A 15,481-nucleotide genomic window follows, 5' to 3' on the forward strand; every position below is an offset into this window, starting at 1 on the left:
TATATTAAGCATGAAAACGATAGATAAATCCCACAATATCATGTATAGTAAACATGAAAACAATAGGGAAACCCCACAATATCCTGTATATTAAGCATGAAAACAATAGATAAACCCCACAATATCATGTAGAGTAAACATGAAAACGATAGGGAAACCCCACAATATCATGTATAGTAAACATGACAATGATAAAGAAACCCCACAATATCCTTATATTAAGCATGAAAACGATAGATAAACCCCACAATATCATGTATAGTAAACATGACAGCGATAGAGAAACCCAACAATATCATGTAAAGTAAGCATGACAACGACAGAGAAACCCCACAATATCATGTATATTAAGCATGAAAACGATATAGAAACCCCACAATATCATGTATAGTAAACCTGACAACGATAGAGAAAAACCACAATTTAATGTATCGTAAACATGACAATGATGGAGCCTCATTTGTAAGAAGTTTAGGTGTCTTCTGGCATAAGTTGTATTCACTTTTCTCCGTCATTGTTGTTTTGACACTACATGATACTCTGGGGTCTCTTCCGCATTGATTGTTTATTTTGGCATTGACAGCTATTATCAGTTATAGTATGCAACGTGTGATAAGGGAAATAATGATACCCAGAAATGGTCATTTTCACTCCCTTTATTTAAGAGGTAAAATGTATATAAAAAAAAGAAGAGCCGATAAATTTTCTTTATAAATATTTTATATATTTGGTAATTCATTCATTGCACTTTCAGAAGCTGGTATTGTCTAGTTGGTCAAAATTCATTTTCCCAATTTTAATAGGTGCTCAAAGATAGTGTACTTTAGACTATTTCAAGGTGATTGTTTTAGCACAAGGGAGCAATCATTTTAGTTAGCAGTGTGCTTAGATCATGTACAATTTCCATAAGTGCAGTATCCAAAGAGATGTCAGCCACATTACATTAAAGTAACACTGAGGTATGCCAACATCTTCTCTCCGCTGTGCATATTTCAAATGCAAACAATTTCCCCTTACATCCGTCACTCTTTCAAAAGTAGATCAAAGGTTTTATTTTTCTTCTCTGTAGACACGTTGCAGATTAACGTTTGATAAACTGCATGTCACCTTTTTGAAGTGGGTGAGAATAGATATTGACAAATACTATTATTAAAAAAGTACAAGAGATACTTGGTCTTCAGTATTTCCAACTTATACTTAAAGAAAATGCTCGTCATTCCTTGAGATGAGACACATGATTGTTACATAATCAATGTGAACCGTGTCTAATAGAATGTAGCAATATGTTAGCTTCTGGATGTGTTCATTTGTTTGAACCATGCCCAGTACAATATAGTAATGTGTTAACTTTAGCACAAGACTTTTTATAAGGAGTTTTAATCCATGAAGCATAGTGTTAATCTTTCTCCTTAATAGCCGAGCCAAAAATCAATACACCAACTTTTTAAAACCTTTTCTTCTGCCACATTTTGATTTTAACCTAGAAAGGATAAAAAGGTTATTTCTCATATATGTGCCCAACAAATTATGAGATATTCCTGACTGTTACAACTTGCAAAATATTATTTTTGTTTATAATGGAAATATAACATGTAGTTTATAACCATAGAATTAAGACAGAACTTTGAGTTATCCCTTGCCAGTTTTATATGCAAATTATCGTTATTTTCTTCCATGTCTGTCAGGGCCCCAAGTGGCTGAGTGGTCTAAAGCGCTCTCCATTACAGATCACTGCCATCTCACCTCTGTCTGCATGGGTTTGAGTCTCAGATTCAGCCAATGTAGGTATGTGAGAAAGCATGCCAGTAGCTTCTCGTGGGTCGGTGGTTCTTTCCGGTGTTTTCCCGGGTTCATCCTCCACCATTAATACTGGCTGCCATGTATAGCCTATAGTGTGCTGAAAAATGGCGTTTAACCCCACAACAACAACAACAATCTTCCATGTCTGTCCACCTCTCCCATCTGTTCGACTGCCCACATACCTATCTCCATCTATGTATCTATCTTAGTATCTATCTATCTACCTATCTATCTATCTATCTATCTATCTATCTAGTATTACAGAGATAACGACAGTATCCATCCCTGGGATGACAAAATCTCCACTTGCCAAGTATCCGGAGAGTGCATCTGCATGGTATGTGAACATTTCTTGGACACCGATGGCTACACAGTCAGGACAAACATCAATCTTCTGTTTCACTGCTCGAGACACTCTCAGGTATACAGAATTTTGTTTGGTGTCTTTAATAAGTAATCAGTATATACAGTTAGAAACAACATGGTATCATATTTATTTTGTTTCTTTTTTCATGGCTTTTTGTTTGTTTGTTTGTGTGCTTATTTTATAACAGCAACTGTTGAAGCAACTGGATGTACATAGCTTCACAAATGTTTTAGCATTTTTTTATATGATCCAAGCATTAATGACAACTACAACTTAGGAAACAGGTTAAACAATCAAGCAATAAATATTATTTGATTATGTTAATTTATGTTTTGTTGGTCCTACTATGTAGTGAGATATTTTGGCACTATTTTGTTTAAAGAATAAACTTATTAAATAGGTGGAACAGCCATCGCTCTGTTTTCCTTATCCATGTACCAATTTATTTTTTTCAACATCTGCCCAAGAGGATGTTATAAACTATGTTACATTAAAAATGGACAGTCGGATTGCTTCAGTTCTATACTTGGGAACATTTCTGCTTTGAAGAGGAGGGTAAAAAAATGTTTAAACAAAAACGACAAATATACTGAATGATGAATATGTATTGAAGAAAGTTAAATGTTTTCAGTTTTAACCATTCGATTTTAAGGTCTTTTAAAATGTCAGTGGCATTAAAAATTGAGGAATTGGTCATATTATAAGCTGGTGAAAAAAAACAGCATGACGTTAATTGTTACATAACATAATTTTGCAAACCACACATCATTTCCATCATGAATGAGTTTCTCACATGTAGTTTTTAAATCTGTAGTATGTATTCGTCTTTAACGTCACATCAGCACATTAATGGCTATATGATGTCAAGATATTGGGCATAATTTAGTGGCAGTTATACATAAAATGATTTCAATATCGATATTACTCTTTTTATTATATTTCATTTCAGTCTGACAACAGATCAAAGATGTATCAAACTTGTTGGAGGAGGTAAGATGTACATTTAACGGCTACCATCCCATATTCACAATCATCAAATTTAGGACATATTACCGACAACTTTAATACTTATATGAAATCTGGTCATTTCTTAAGATTTCAGTGCGGGGGTTCCTCAGGTTATCACTTGATCTTGAAGGTGCTTTAAACCAAAAATGACATCGTATGTTACTAGTTATGGAATATATTTCATTAATACTTCATTAATGAAGCCTCAAAGGAGAAATATCTTTAATAAAAGCATTTACAATTTACATAAAGATCCATCAAAGTAATGGGACTAGTTGTAGAGGCTACATATTATATTCATGGCCATATCCAACAGAGATGTTTGTTTTTATAGTCTCTCTACTTACTTCATTATTCTTCTAACCAGTCACCATCTATGCTCCAGTAATCATGAATTTTCTGATCCTGAATCATGAAGTTGGAATCGTGAAATGGATAGTCAGACATATTTACAAAGCAGACAACCATTGTAGATTGAACTTCATGCAGTTATTCCATACTGACAATTCTATCACTGATATTTTGGTTTACAAGTGTATACTTCTTATGGTGATTTGTATCTGTTGACATGTTTTTGAAAATATAACCACTATGGTTTTAAAGAATTTCACACATGCCATGTTATCTTTGAACACACATGGAACGAAAGTTCTTATATACGTTAACATGAACACTTTTAAAATAGATCTACTTATTCTGAACACTTTACCTTGTCTTTGTCAATAGCACACAATGTTTATTGTACTCCATCCATTACTTTGTGAAAATATTTGCCTGCTTATTTGTCTGATACCAATTTAAAATGTTGGCATCTATACATCGTTCTTATTCATTGCTTGTCTTTTGGTCAATACTTGCTATTTTCGACTTTATCAATACACTGATATGGCAGTTTCACTTAAGCTCGTGAGTATAGTCTCTAGGACATAGTCTGCTTCAACTGTGTCTGGTGTGGCTGCCATGGATGCTATGCAAAAACATATTTCAGTGTACTGAACCAATTTTAATTACACATGGTAGAATGATTCATTGGACATTCTTCACTAAATTATTCTCTACAGCAAACTCTGTAGCAATGAAGTAGATGACAAGGCTGTTCTATAACAATAAAGTAGAAGATATGCTATGTAACAACAAAGTAATGATAAAGCAGACTTTATAGCTATGGTTGTCACTAATATTGTTTCTAAACATGCTTCTCTTATAAAATCCATGCCAATGACATGCTGATTTTCTGCCGCTGTGATGGTGTGCTTAATTACACCAAATGAAGGCCTTACTGTGCTAGTCTGAGTCTCAATTACTCCAACTGAAGGCCTTACTGTGCTAGTCTGAGTCTCAATTACTCCAACTGAAGGCCTTACTGTGCTAGTCTGAGTCTCAATTACTCCAACTGAATGTCTCACTATGCTAGTCTGAGTCTCAATTACACCAACTGAAGACCTTACTGTGCTAAGTCTGAGTCTCAATTACACCAACTGGAGGCCTTACTGTGCTAAGTCTGAGTCTCAATTACACCAACTGAAGGCCTTACTGTGCTAGTCTGAGTCTCAATTACTCCAACTGAAGGCCTTACTGTGCTAGTCTGAGTCTCAATTACTCCAACTGAATGTCTCACTATGCTAGTCTGAGTCTCAGTTACTCCAACTGAATGTCTCACTATGCTAAGTGTGAGTCTCAATTACTCCAACTGAAGGCCTCACTGTACTAAGCCTGAGCCTTAATCACTGGAAATGAAGGTCTCCCTGTGCAAAGGCTGAGTCTTAATTACTTCAGCCGAAGGTCTCACTGTGCTAAGTCTGTCTCAGTCTTAATTGCACAAGCTGAAGGTCTAACCTTATTAAATATGAGTCTTAATTACTCCACCATAATGTCTCACTGTGCCAAGTCAGAGTCTTAACACCCCAAATGAAGATCTCGCTGTGCTAAGTTTTATTTATATTTATTCTAACTGAAGGTCTCGCTCTACTAAGTCTGAGTTTGAATTACTCAAACTGAAGTCCTCACTGTGCAAAGTCTGAGTTTTGCTTCAACTGAAGATTTCACTGTACTAAATGTGAGTCTTAATTACTCCAGCTGAAGGTCTGGTCTTACTGTGCTAAGTCTGAATAATAGGTGCAACTCCACGAAATACTTCTTAGGAGTACTGTATTAAACAATTGTTTTGATGATTTTCAGAGACCGGTCCGACCATAATCAATGGAACACAGAGTCCTACGGGGATCATATTCCTTGATCATAGACATTTTAGCGTTCAATTTGACCAGGAGGTATGAGTCATATGTTTTGGTTATTTTGTATTCATAAAATAATCTCTTTACCTCTAGTATTAATTCAAAGGAATTAAAATGAGGTTTTAATAAACACCAGTAACTAATACCCCCTCAACTTTTGTGAAAGCTTATCCTACCATCATTACTTATAACAAATGCATATGTAATACATATTTATTGAACAAAAACGTGAAATAGTTTAGATATTGTACATGATAGTAAGAGACAGATCCGGACAGAAAAAAGACGATGCTATGAGCTACGAGTTAAATAATAACTTATGAATTTTGCAATTTTGGTGAAAAGATATTATCAGATTTACTGTATTAAACTATACAATAAAAATCTAAATTTGATATGCCTTGCTGACAGAAAGAAAAAAAAAAGAGAAAACTTAAGGGATTGAAAGAGCTTTACATTTGTGTGTCGTAATTTTTTCAGTTAATTAGAAATCTATTAGCACCAGTTACAGTGAGTTCTTTTTTCAGCATGGGCTCACTTTGTGGGTATTGAATAAATGGCCTACCCTCATGTATTTCAGTTTGTCAGACCAAAAGAAAGTCGCTTCATCTACATCTACAACCAGAATAGCAAACTGGTAGAATCCATTAACACTACATCTTCAAGAAATGTCATCTATGGAGATAACAACAAACTTGAGTTCAACACTAGTAGTACATTTGAAGATCAAATGACATACTATATACTCTTTCAGTCAGGTAACTTTTCTGATATACATTTATCATGCATGCTATGTAATTCAAGAAGGTTATCTCGTAACTGAACTTACTTTTATATTTCCAATTATTGTAGCGTGTCAGACTAAAAAATCCTCTGTACTTAAATTGTCACAATTTTTCAGAATATTTTAAAATTTCTTATCAAAACCTTTGTATCTTTTTTCCAGGGTATAAATGACATGGAAATGTGTTGCACACACATCATCCTCATCCCCAACTCGTCCCAAACATTTTTGTTGACATTTCTATTTCCAGATTATTAGATTCCTGGATTATTTATGGCATGAGAATACTGGCAAAGTAGTACATGTATCAACCACTTAAAATTTCAGTTCTAAATGTATTGGAGATGAAATTTCATACTATGTTAAAGATTCTTCCTAAAATAGTACTATGGAAGTTAATTATTTATTAGAGCTGGCTTCTTTAAAGACATTTTACTTTTAGAACCAACAATAAACATTTTACATTCCATTCAGCTTTAGACTTCAGTCTCTTTTCTGTAAAAGTCTAATTGTACTTGACAACTAAGTGACAAATTCAACTAAGCAGAATTGTTTCATAAGAGACATACATGTTTGATCACTGAAAATAAATTCAAATTCTGTTCAGATGGGGGTGTTAAAATGTTATATATTAATGATTGTACATTGACAAGAATCTGTACAAAAGCATTAACAATAATTTGAAGAAATTTTGACATTCTGTAATTAAATGTGTCAGTTGTCTAATTTCCAGGTGACTCCTAAATTAATGTGAACATTCCCAAATACCCTTTACAATATTTACAATGTTTTGCAATATTCATTTTGTTGGTAGATTAACAAATATAGCAAAACATACATGAAGACTGTGCCATACTAAACTTGGAGTAAAATTCTGACTTACTAAAGTGAATTAAATCATGATCACATAATAGTCATACAGGCAATTAACCTTAATTCACATAATGGTCATACAGGCAGTTAACCTTAATTCCAGCAAAGTCTTGGTTATTGGTTATTAAATCTAATAATTGGTTAATTAAATGCTTTCTTGGTTATTGGTTATTAAATCTAATTATTGGTTAATTAAATGCTTTCTTGGTTATTGGTTATTAAATCTAATTATTGGTTAATTAAATGCTTTCTTGGTTATTGGTTATTAAATCTAATTATTGGTTAATTAAATGCTTTCTTGGTTATTGGTTATTAAATCTAATTATTGGTTAATTAAATGCTTTCTTGGTTATTGGTTATTAAATCTAATTATTGGTTAATTAAATGCTTTCTTGGTTATTGGTTATTAAATCTAATTATTGGTTAATTAAATGCTTTCTTGGTTATTGGTTATTAAATCTACACTTTGAGTTAGATTAATGTTTACAGCCTTTCTTCAGTTTAGATACACTATGTGTCTATATAATATTTAGAAAGAAATACTGTTAAGTTCTTCGATACAAATTATAACAACAACCGTGTCCCCAGCCTAACATGCTGTCCAACCCTTGTGATCTAGAATTCTGTGCTGTGCAGATTACCAGAGTGAAAACAAACACGCTTATGAAAATAAGAAAATTTGATACGTTTTAAGCAATAAAGTATGCATGACATTCTCAAAATAAAATGTTTACCTTTTATAGATATTTTACCTAAATTCACAAACATGCTGTTGGCATTTATACTGTTGCAAGCTACTGCTAGATGCTGATTTACATTGTCTCACATGCTGATTTACATTGTCTCACATGCTGATTTACATTGTCTCACATGCTAATTTACATTGTCTCACCTGCTAGATGTATCTGAATATTAATAACAATTGTTTTATTTACAATAAATAGTTTCAGATAAATTTGCTTACCACATTAACAAGTTTATCGAAAAATAAATGGTACAACAAAAACTTTGATAACTTACGAGCTTATTTGAATCTCTTAATTATTATTGTAACATTTATTTTTTGAAGGTGTGGTGATAGGGAAAACATTCTGTGGAATTGAGTCACCTCCCATCCATGACCAAGTCTTTTGGACCTTTATGGCAATAACACGTTAGTAGTCACTGTTGTATTTAATAGGTCAATGATAATTTATCTGTTGATTTATTAAATACTGAAAATGATATTGTATTAATGTAATCCATTAAAAAGGCAACATCTTAATTTTTAAAGACATACATACATGATTGCTTTCGAGTCTCGGATCCAGCCAATGTGGGTATGTGAGAAAGCTTGCCAGTAGCTTCTCGTGGGTCGGTGGTTCTTTCCGGGGTTTTCCCGGGTTATTCCTCCACCATTAATACTGGCTGCCATGTATAGCCTATCGTGTGCTGAAAAATGGCGTTAAACCCTACAACAAACAAACAAACAAAAACATGATTGCTAACTTAATATATGTTAAGCAAACAAAGCAATTATATGCTCTTTTCTCTTCATATTTTTTTCAAATTACTCATTCCAAGTTGATTATGTTAGAAGTATTACTTCATGCATTTTAATCATCTTGTGACTTTTGCGAGAACATGAATGTAATATTAGTCTGTGAGTATTGGTAGGGTTGCAAGTTTTATACATACACATTCCTCTCATAAAAGCAGTGGGATGCAAAGCTGCTCTAGGCATTACAAAAATACAGTGTGAGCTTATAAACAAACAGGTCATGATAGCACTTTTATCTTGTACTTTCTGAACTTTTCAGATATTTGAAATCATCAGAGAACATAACAATTCATTTCACACGATATGGTATATATCTTGCAATATATTAAAACAGTTAGCACACATTTGAATCAGATTGGTATTCTGTCTCAAATCTCTGCCAGAAAGACAGAAAAAGGTAGCAAAAATGCATACTGTGAAATAAATGATGACTGGCAACTTGCAATTTTTTTTATAAAGCTCATCATCTTTGGGGATAGATTAAAAATTTTAATTGATTTTGAAATATGGGTGGTTGTTTCTACCTTATTAGAGTTTTAATCCATCAAGCAGCTATCCATTTTTATTTGTTAAAGAATATGAAAGCAAAACCTAAAATTATTTATGATGCACCAAATGTCCCTCAATTCCAAAACACTGTTGTGGTTTGCAATATGTTTGAAATAATTTTTTTTGTGGCAAGAATCGTGTCAAATACGATTTCTGTAAGTTTAAAATAGTATATTTATTATATGCATTTCAGCGGATACAACACCACCAGTTCTGACCTTCACGGTAAACCCTTTTATATCCAATGGGAATATAACTATCCAGTGGCATTTTAATGAGAGGTCAACTGCTAGATGTTGGGGATACGGCCCTACATTAATTGAGAGTGCAGGGTGCAATGGTTCATGGACTGGGTCAAATCTGAGAGAGGGGCCATACACAATCTACATAGAGGGGAAAGATTTGGCTGGAAATATTGCCAATCCTGTTCGGCATGTATTCAATGTTGGTAAGTTAGATTTTTTAAAGAAATTTTGAGAAAAAACTAAATATGTTTTTTTTTGCAAAGTGATAATTTATGATAATAGATTTTTTAAAGAAATTTTAAGAAATTTGTTATTGTTGTTATTGTGGGATTTAACGCCATTTTTCAGCACACGATAGGCTATACATGAAGTCCAGTATTAATGGTGGAGGAAGAACCCGGGAAAACCCCGGGAAGAACCACCAACCCACGAGAAGCTACTGGCAAGCTTTCTCGCATACCCACATTGGCCGAATCCTAGACTCGAACCCACGCAGACAGAGGTGAGATAGCAGTGATCCGTAACGGAGAGCGCTTTAGACCACTTGGCCACTCAGGGCCCCAATTTTGATAAATAACTAAAAAAAAATTGTTGCAAAGTGATAATTATAATGATACTGTTACAAGCCAGTGGTCTTTTCTTGACAGAGCAGTTTCAAACCCTGGTGCGATTCGCGCTAGCAGTCACAAGTTTACCCAAATTTCCAAAGACTTCTATACAACTTCAGTTGTAAATTAGAAAGCTCAACATGTCCATTCTATACATAAATTTTACTCTAATCAATGCAAGATCACAGATCTCACAACCTGCCAAATATCTATCAACCACACATCTGTATGGTTTCTCTTCATTAGGTTTCTGTACTGCCAGCAGTTCACACTGTAGAAACTATACAACTATCCCCTAACAGAGGGAACTATTTTAACTATGCCACCTTAGGCCAGCCAATCCATGGTTTCCAGGCACATTTCGACTGCACATCTGCATCACATTTGCCACTATGGTGACATAAATGGTATCTGCCGGGTCCCTTCTTATTTATTCCTTTGTGTAATTTACTGGTTTCCTGCTGTAAATACTGCCACTGCAATCACACCACCAATGTACACCACTAGATTTTAATAGGGACTATGGTATTCCAGGGACACTCATTCAGTTTTGACCTGAATTCACTACTAGTGGACCATGACATCATGGAAACTCGCTAATACTTCACTCCCGGATGTTTGCACCTAGTTATTGGCTAATTATTTTGAGCTGAGGAATATTTCCATTGCACCGAATTCCAATAATCAGACAAATAATCACAAAAATCTATGAATTCCTTAAAACTGGGCGCTATAACCAAATGCACATACTCCAGATTTACTAGAATGCTATCAGACTGATTGGAAATCTTTTTGTTTATTGATGTGCTGTTTTTCAACTGAACTGAAAAACATCATCCTTGTTTTTCTTTTCTTCTTTTACGTCAAATGGAAACTTTTGGATATTTAATCATAATGAAGTCTCTTCTGGTTAATTCATGCAACTTCAAGTTTTCACCTCATGATTTCTGTTTCCTTTTTCTACTGTGTACACCTGTCTAACTTCTTGTTTTCTTTCAAATGTATAAATCTCACAATAAAATATGCTTATTTTGTTATTTTTGTCAAACACACAGTTTACTGTGCAGGAAAAGCTATTTTTAATGCCATGTAATGTGTAAAATGCTGTATCATCTAACATATAATGATGTCATATAACATACAATGATGTCATATAACATACAGTGATGCTTGACAACCTCATCTGAAGATGGCACTGAATAGCATATGTAACACAAGTAAGCAAACCTCTCAATATTGGCTGAGGATACAAGTTGTGAATGTTATCAGCCATATTGGGTAATGTAAGTGTAAATTTTTTTTCAGAACATGTGATATATTTGCCCATCAGGGGTCAGGAAAATGATATTTTCAACACAGTTGAAATTCAAAAATTTGAAGCAGAAAATGAATCTTGAATGTTTAATTAAGTATGTAGCAACAATCACATACATGCACTTGTGATATTGAGCCCAGCAGTATATTTAAATATCACTTTGGAAAACTGATATAAATGTAACACCACTTAATAAATTATCCATGTTTCAAGTCTAGCTGACCACAGCATTGGCTGCTACTTTAAGAGATAGTGGTATATTAGTTCTTTGTCTCTAATTTTATGTCTATTTCAGATTTTTAAAAGTCAATCTATAACGCCCAACTATATAATACAAGTAGATGTGTGAAAATGTTATGATAGTTATTAGACTCTTTTGGTGAGTCTTAGAAATTTTGAGATGGTTTTGATCACTGCTATTCTTTTGTGCTGTGTACAGCTTGTAATTTTGTTTTGTACTTTGGAACTCTTGTATTACTCCTTCATGTATTTGAAATATTGCAGTCAACTAGTTTTCATCAAGATATATTCAGTACTCATTTTATTTCAAATTTTTTCAAAATGTATGAGTGCTAAGCAACATTGTTAACCAGATTAGCAGATTATCACATGCATCATCCAGTTTTGCTGTATATTTCTTTTGGTTGATGAAAGATATAAATTGAAATTTATTAGATTTTAGATTTTAGAAATGACTGAACAAAAGAAAATAGCATTGCCAAACAGATATTAGCATAATCTCCATCCTACAGATGCCTTGCACAATGGTTGCAATTGAACTGATAATACTGATGAAATTGTCAGTGTATGAATACATTTTATGGCATGCTTTCATTAAAAGAGGATAAAATAAATTAGTAAACAAAATTCCAGACCTTAAACGTAAATGCAGTAGGACATACACGTGAAAATTATTGAACCATACTCATAATACATTTCTCTTTTAAACCATGTTCTCCTACCAATCTCAAGATATTTTAGTCACAATGCAATTGGATACTGATGACAAGATGAAATAATCATTTAGGACAAATACTTTGTGTATGCTGTGAAATTAACTACTTTTGTAAGCATCAGATTTAGTTGTCTAGTAAAATTGTAACATTTTCCTTTAAATTCATGGGTTGAATGTTTTAGGTTGTTTCCATAAAAATATCTTTGCTCTTAGATGGTCAAACATTTTATTTATAGCAACCACACAGTTTCTCCAAATGTGGTACCCCACAAAACTTAGTGAATTCAGTTACTTTCTTCTGTAAATGCACATATTTATTTAAATGTCATTGCATGGGCTTACAAATGTTAATTTATTTTCTCCACTACTTTTTTTTAGACAGAACAACACCTACAGTGACATTTACAAATACACCACATGGAGTAAGCAATGAGCGACACGTAGTCTTCCAAATGAAATGTGATGAAATCTGCTACATGGAATGCAGTGTGCATGAACCACACAACCCTACACACTTTGCCTCCTGCTATTATAACTTCTCTATCTTTAGCAACTCTTTTTATGTCTCAAGTCTCATCTCAGACAGGACATATATCTTTGAAGTGAGGGCACAGGATAGTGCAGGAAACACTGGAGAAAGTGTGAAATATACATGGCAGACAGGTATGTTTAATTAAAAAATGCCCACTAAGACTATTGGCATAAGATGAGTGGTTTAGTGTCGGTAACTTAACAGAAAAGTGATGTATAATGAAAAGTCTGAATGTATATAGAGATACATCTGCATCATATAATTGACAGTTTTCTGTAAGAGGAAAGTGCAGTTGATTAAACAATACAATTTAAGCAATCCCAGAAGTTTGTGTAATAAAGCGCATGCTTTTTGATTACCTGCAAGAAATTGCTAAATTATAGCACTTAGGTAATTGTATCAGTCATGAAGATGTGCAAATAAATTCATGTCCAGTAAAGTGGGCCACTGTGACATGAATTCAATGCTGAATTAATAAGCTGTGTTTCTTACAAGGTTTTGTGTCAGGCAAGTTATTACATTGGCATGAACAGAATTTGGGGTTTTGGTTTATCCTGACTTTTATCATACCTTCTTATGACTAATATCTGCCATCTAGTCCACATTACTTTAGTTAATGGTAACATCAATAAATGAATGCCAGTGAAATTTGATGAGCTAAACTTCTTTTGATTACGTTCTTAACCAGAATATATTATCACAAAAAAGAAGAGACATTGTCTTTTTCACATTACTAATAAATTTACAAAAATATGTTATATATCTGAACTTAAACATTTATTCCTAAGTGGAGAGTCAAAATGTTTCCTGTCATATTGGTTTTCACGGTTTTGTAGAGAGTTTTAACCTGTAGTTTTGTCTTGAGTATCATGCACCATTATTGTTTATGTTTATTACCAGGGGTAATTTGAATCTTTGTCTTCTTTAAAGGCACTATATCAAGTAAAAGTTCCACCTTTATCATATGTGACTTCTCAAAGACATATCATAGTTTAATTATTTATTTTACACATCTCAAAGACATATCATAGTATAATTATTTATTTTACACAAAACTTATATTCTTTTCAGATTTTATTGCACCTGAAATTAATTGTAATGTTACATTAAGAAACCTTTCTTGTACAAGTGACACAAATCCATCGGTTCTGGGAAGACCAAGTGTGAAGGATAACATTGCAAGCAAGGAGAATATATCTCTAACTTACAGGGATAGTTCACAGGCTAACAGTCGGTGTATGCTACATCGCCAGTGGACTGCAGTAGACACAGCTGGGAACTCTGCATCATGTATCCAGAATGCCACCTTTTATTCACCAGGACCTTTAGTTTTAGAAAGGTCTCCGGACCATGCATATGTAGCTTGTGGTGAGCTGACAGACATGAATGAAGCTTTCAAACAAATGTTTCTTGTGCATTCTCCGTGTGGACTGCCTACAGAAATTTCATATATCGATGATCATCCTAAGATTGATGTTTGTGGTGCAACACTGAATAGAACATGGACAGTCACTGACAACTGCGGAAAACCAGGTGTACATACACAGTTGATTCAGATACTTGGCATACAAAAACCAATAACACCCACCAGTGGTGAACGTGGAATTGATCTGCGGTACACGCTGCGCTGGTCCCCTTATGAAGGTTCTTCATCTTATCAGGTGTATATTTGGAAAGTGGGTAGCACGCGACCTAATATATCCATGGGTAGGACAGCAGACACATATTTCACTCCCCCAAAACCACTTGATGCAGGTACTAAATATTTTTGGCAAGTCGAGTTTATTCTTGGAAGGGTAAACAAAACTCTATTTGGACCTAAATGGGGATTCGAAACCCGCTCATTTATTGATCTAATCGTGAAGTCCATTGAAGTTCCACCTGTAGCATATTCAGGGCAAAGCTTTGATGTAAAATGGACTATTCAGAATATTGGAAATTTGTCAACCGAAACAAGTTATGGATACTGGTATGATCATGTATACCTTTCATTTACCAATAATTTTGGAACATCCAGGTATGTGGGCAACAAAATGCAACGGACCATTCTTTTCCCAGGAGATGCATATTCCTCACAAATGACTGTTCCACTGAGACAAGATGATCTTGGACATGCATACATTTTTGTATACACCGACAAATATAATTATATCACGGAAATAATTAAAGACAACAATCTCCTCGAGAGCTCGAGAAGTGTTAATGTTCTGCTGACACCGCCACCAGATCTGCGTGTTACTGGTGTCAAAGTACCGTCAAGATCATTTTCGGGTGAGTAACAAACCCTCATCATATGGTATTCAATCAGAATGGAAGTTCGTGGCTATAATTCATTATATTGATGACAAGTAGATGATGCATGCACAGTATGAAGGAACATACCATAAATACTTGTTTATAAGATGAATCCAACTGCAAGCTGCACAGAACCAGATCTGCTGTTGCATAATGCACCGGTAGATTTGGATCTTTGTTGTTTGTTAATCAGTAGAACAAAAGTCAGTAGAACTGCTATAGCAGATAAGGATCATTGTTGTTTGCAGTTGGACTTGACTTATAAGTGAGTGTAGATGGTATTGTATATTATGAGAAGATAGCCTTCGCCATCATTTATATTACCAACCTTTTAGTGGAAGAGTGCTACACACGTTATATCTCACAACATAAGTAC

The 15,481-nt window shown here is 34.0% G+C and overlaps 1 protein-coding gene across 1 annotated transcript in view; it reads left to right on the plus strand.

The window, feature by feature from the left end:
- The window catches only part of LOC149806038 (uncharacterized), a 121,100-nt gene that overhangs the window by 44,116 nt on the left and 61,503 nt on the right, over positions 1-15,481 (plus strand). The window contains exons 6-13 of the mRNA XM_089950898.1: positions 2,057-2,221; positions 3,117-3,157; positions 5,354-5,445; positions 5,990-6,167; positions 8,136-8,219; positions 9,349-9,603; positions 12,657-12,941; positions 13,882-15,081. Of these exons, the coding sequence (XP_089807024.1) occupies positions 2,057-2,221; positions 3,117-3,157; positions 5,354-5,445; positions 5,990-6,167; positions 8,136-8,219; positions 9,349-9,603; positions 12,657-12,941; positions 13,882-15,081 (2,300 nt within the window). The remainder of the gene's footprint in view (positions 1-2,056; positions 2,222-3,116; positions 3,158-5,353; positions 5,446-5,989; positions 6,168-8,135; positions 8,220-9,348; positions 9,604-12,656; positions 12,942-13,881; positions 15,082-15,481) is intronic.

The sequence above is a fragment of the Sinohyriopsis cumingii genome, chromosome 2, assembly GCF_028554795.1.
Source record: "Sinohyriopsis cumingii isolate HCF-2022 chromosome 2, ASM2855479v2, whole genome shotgun sequence".
Classification (NCBI taxonomy): domain Eukaryota; kingdom Metazoa; phylum Mollusca; class Bivalvia; order Unionida; family Unionidae; genus Sinohyriopsis; species Sinohyriopsis cumingii.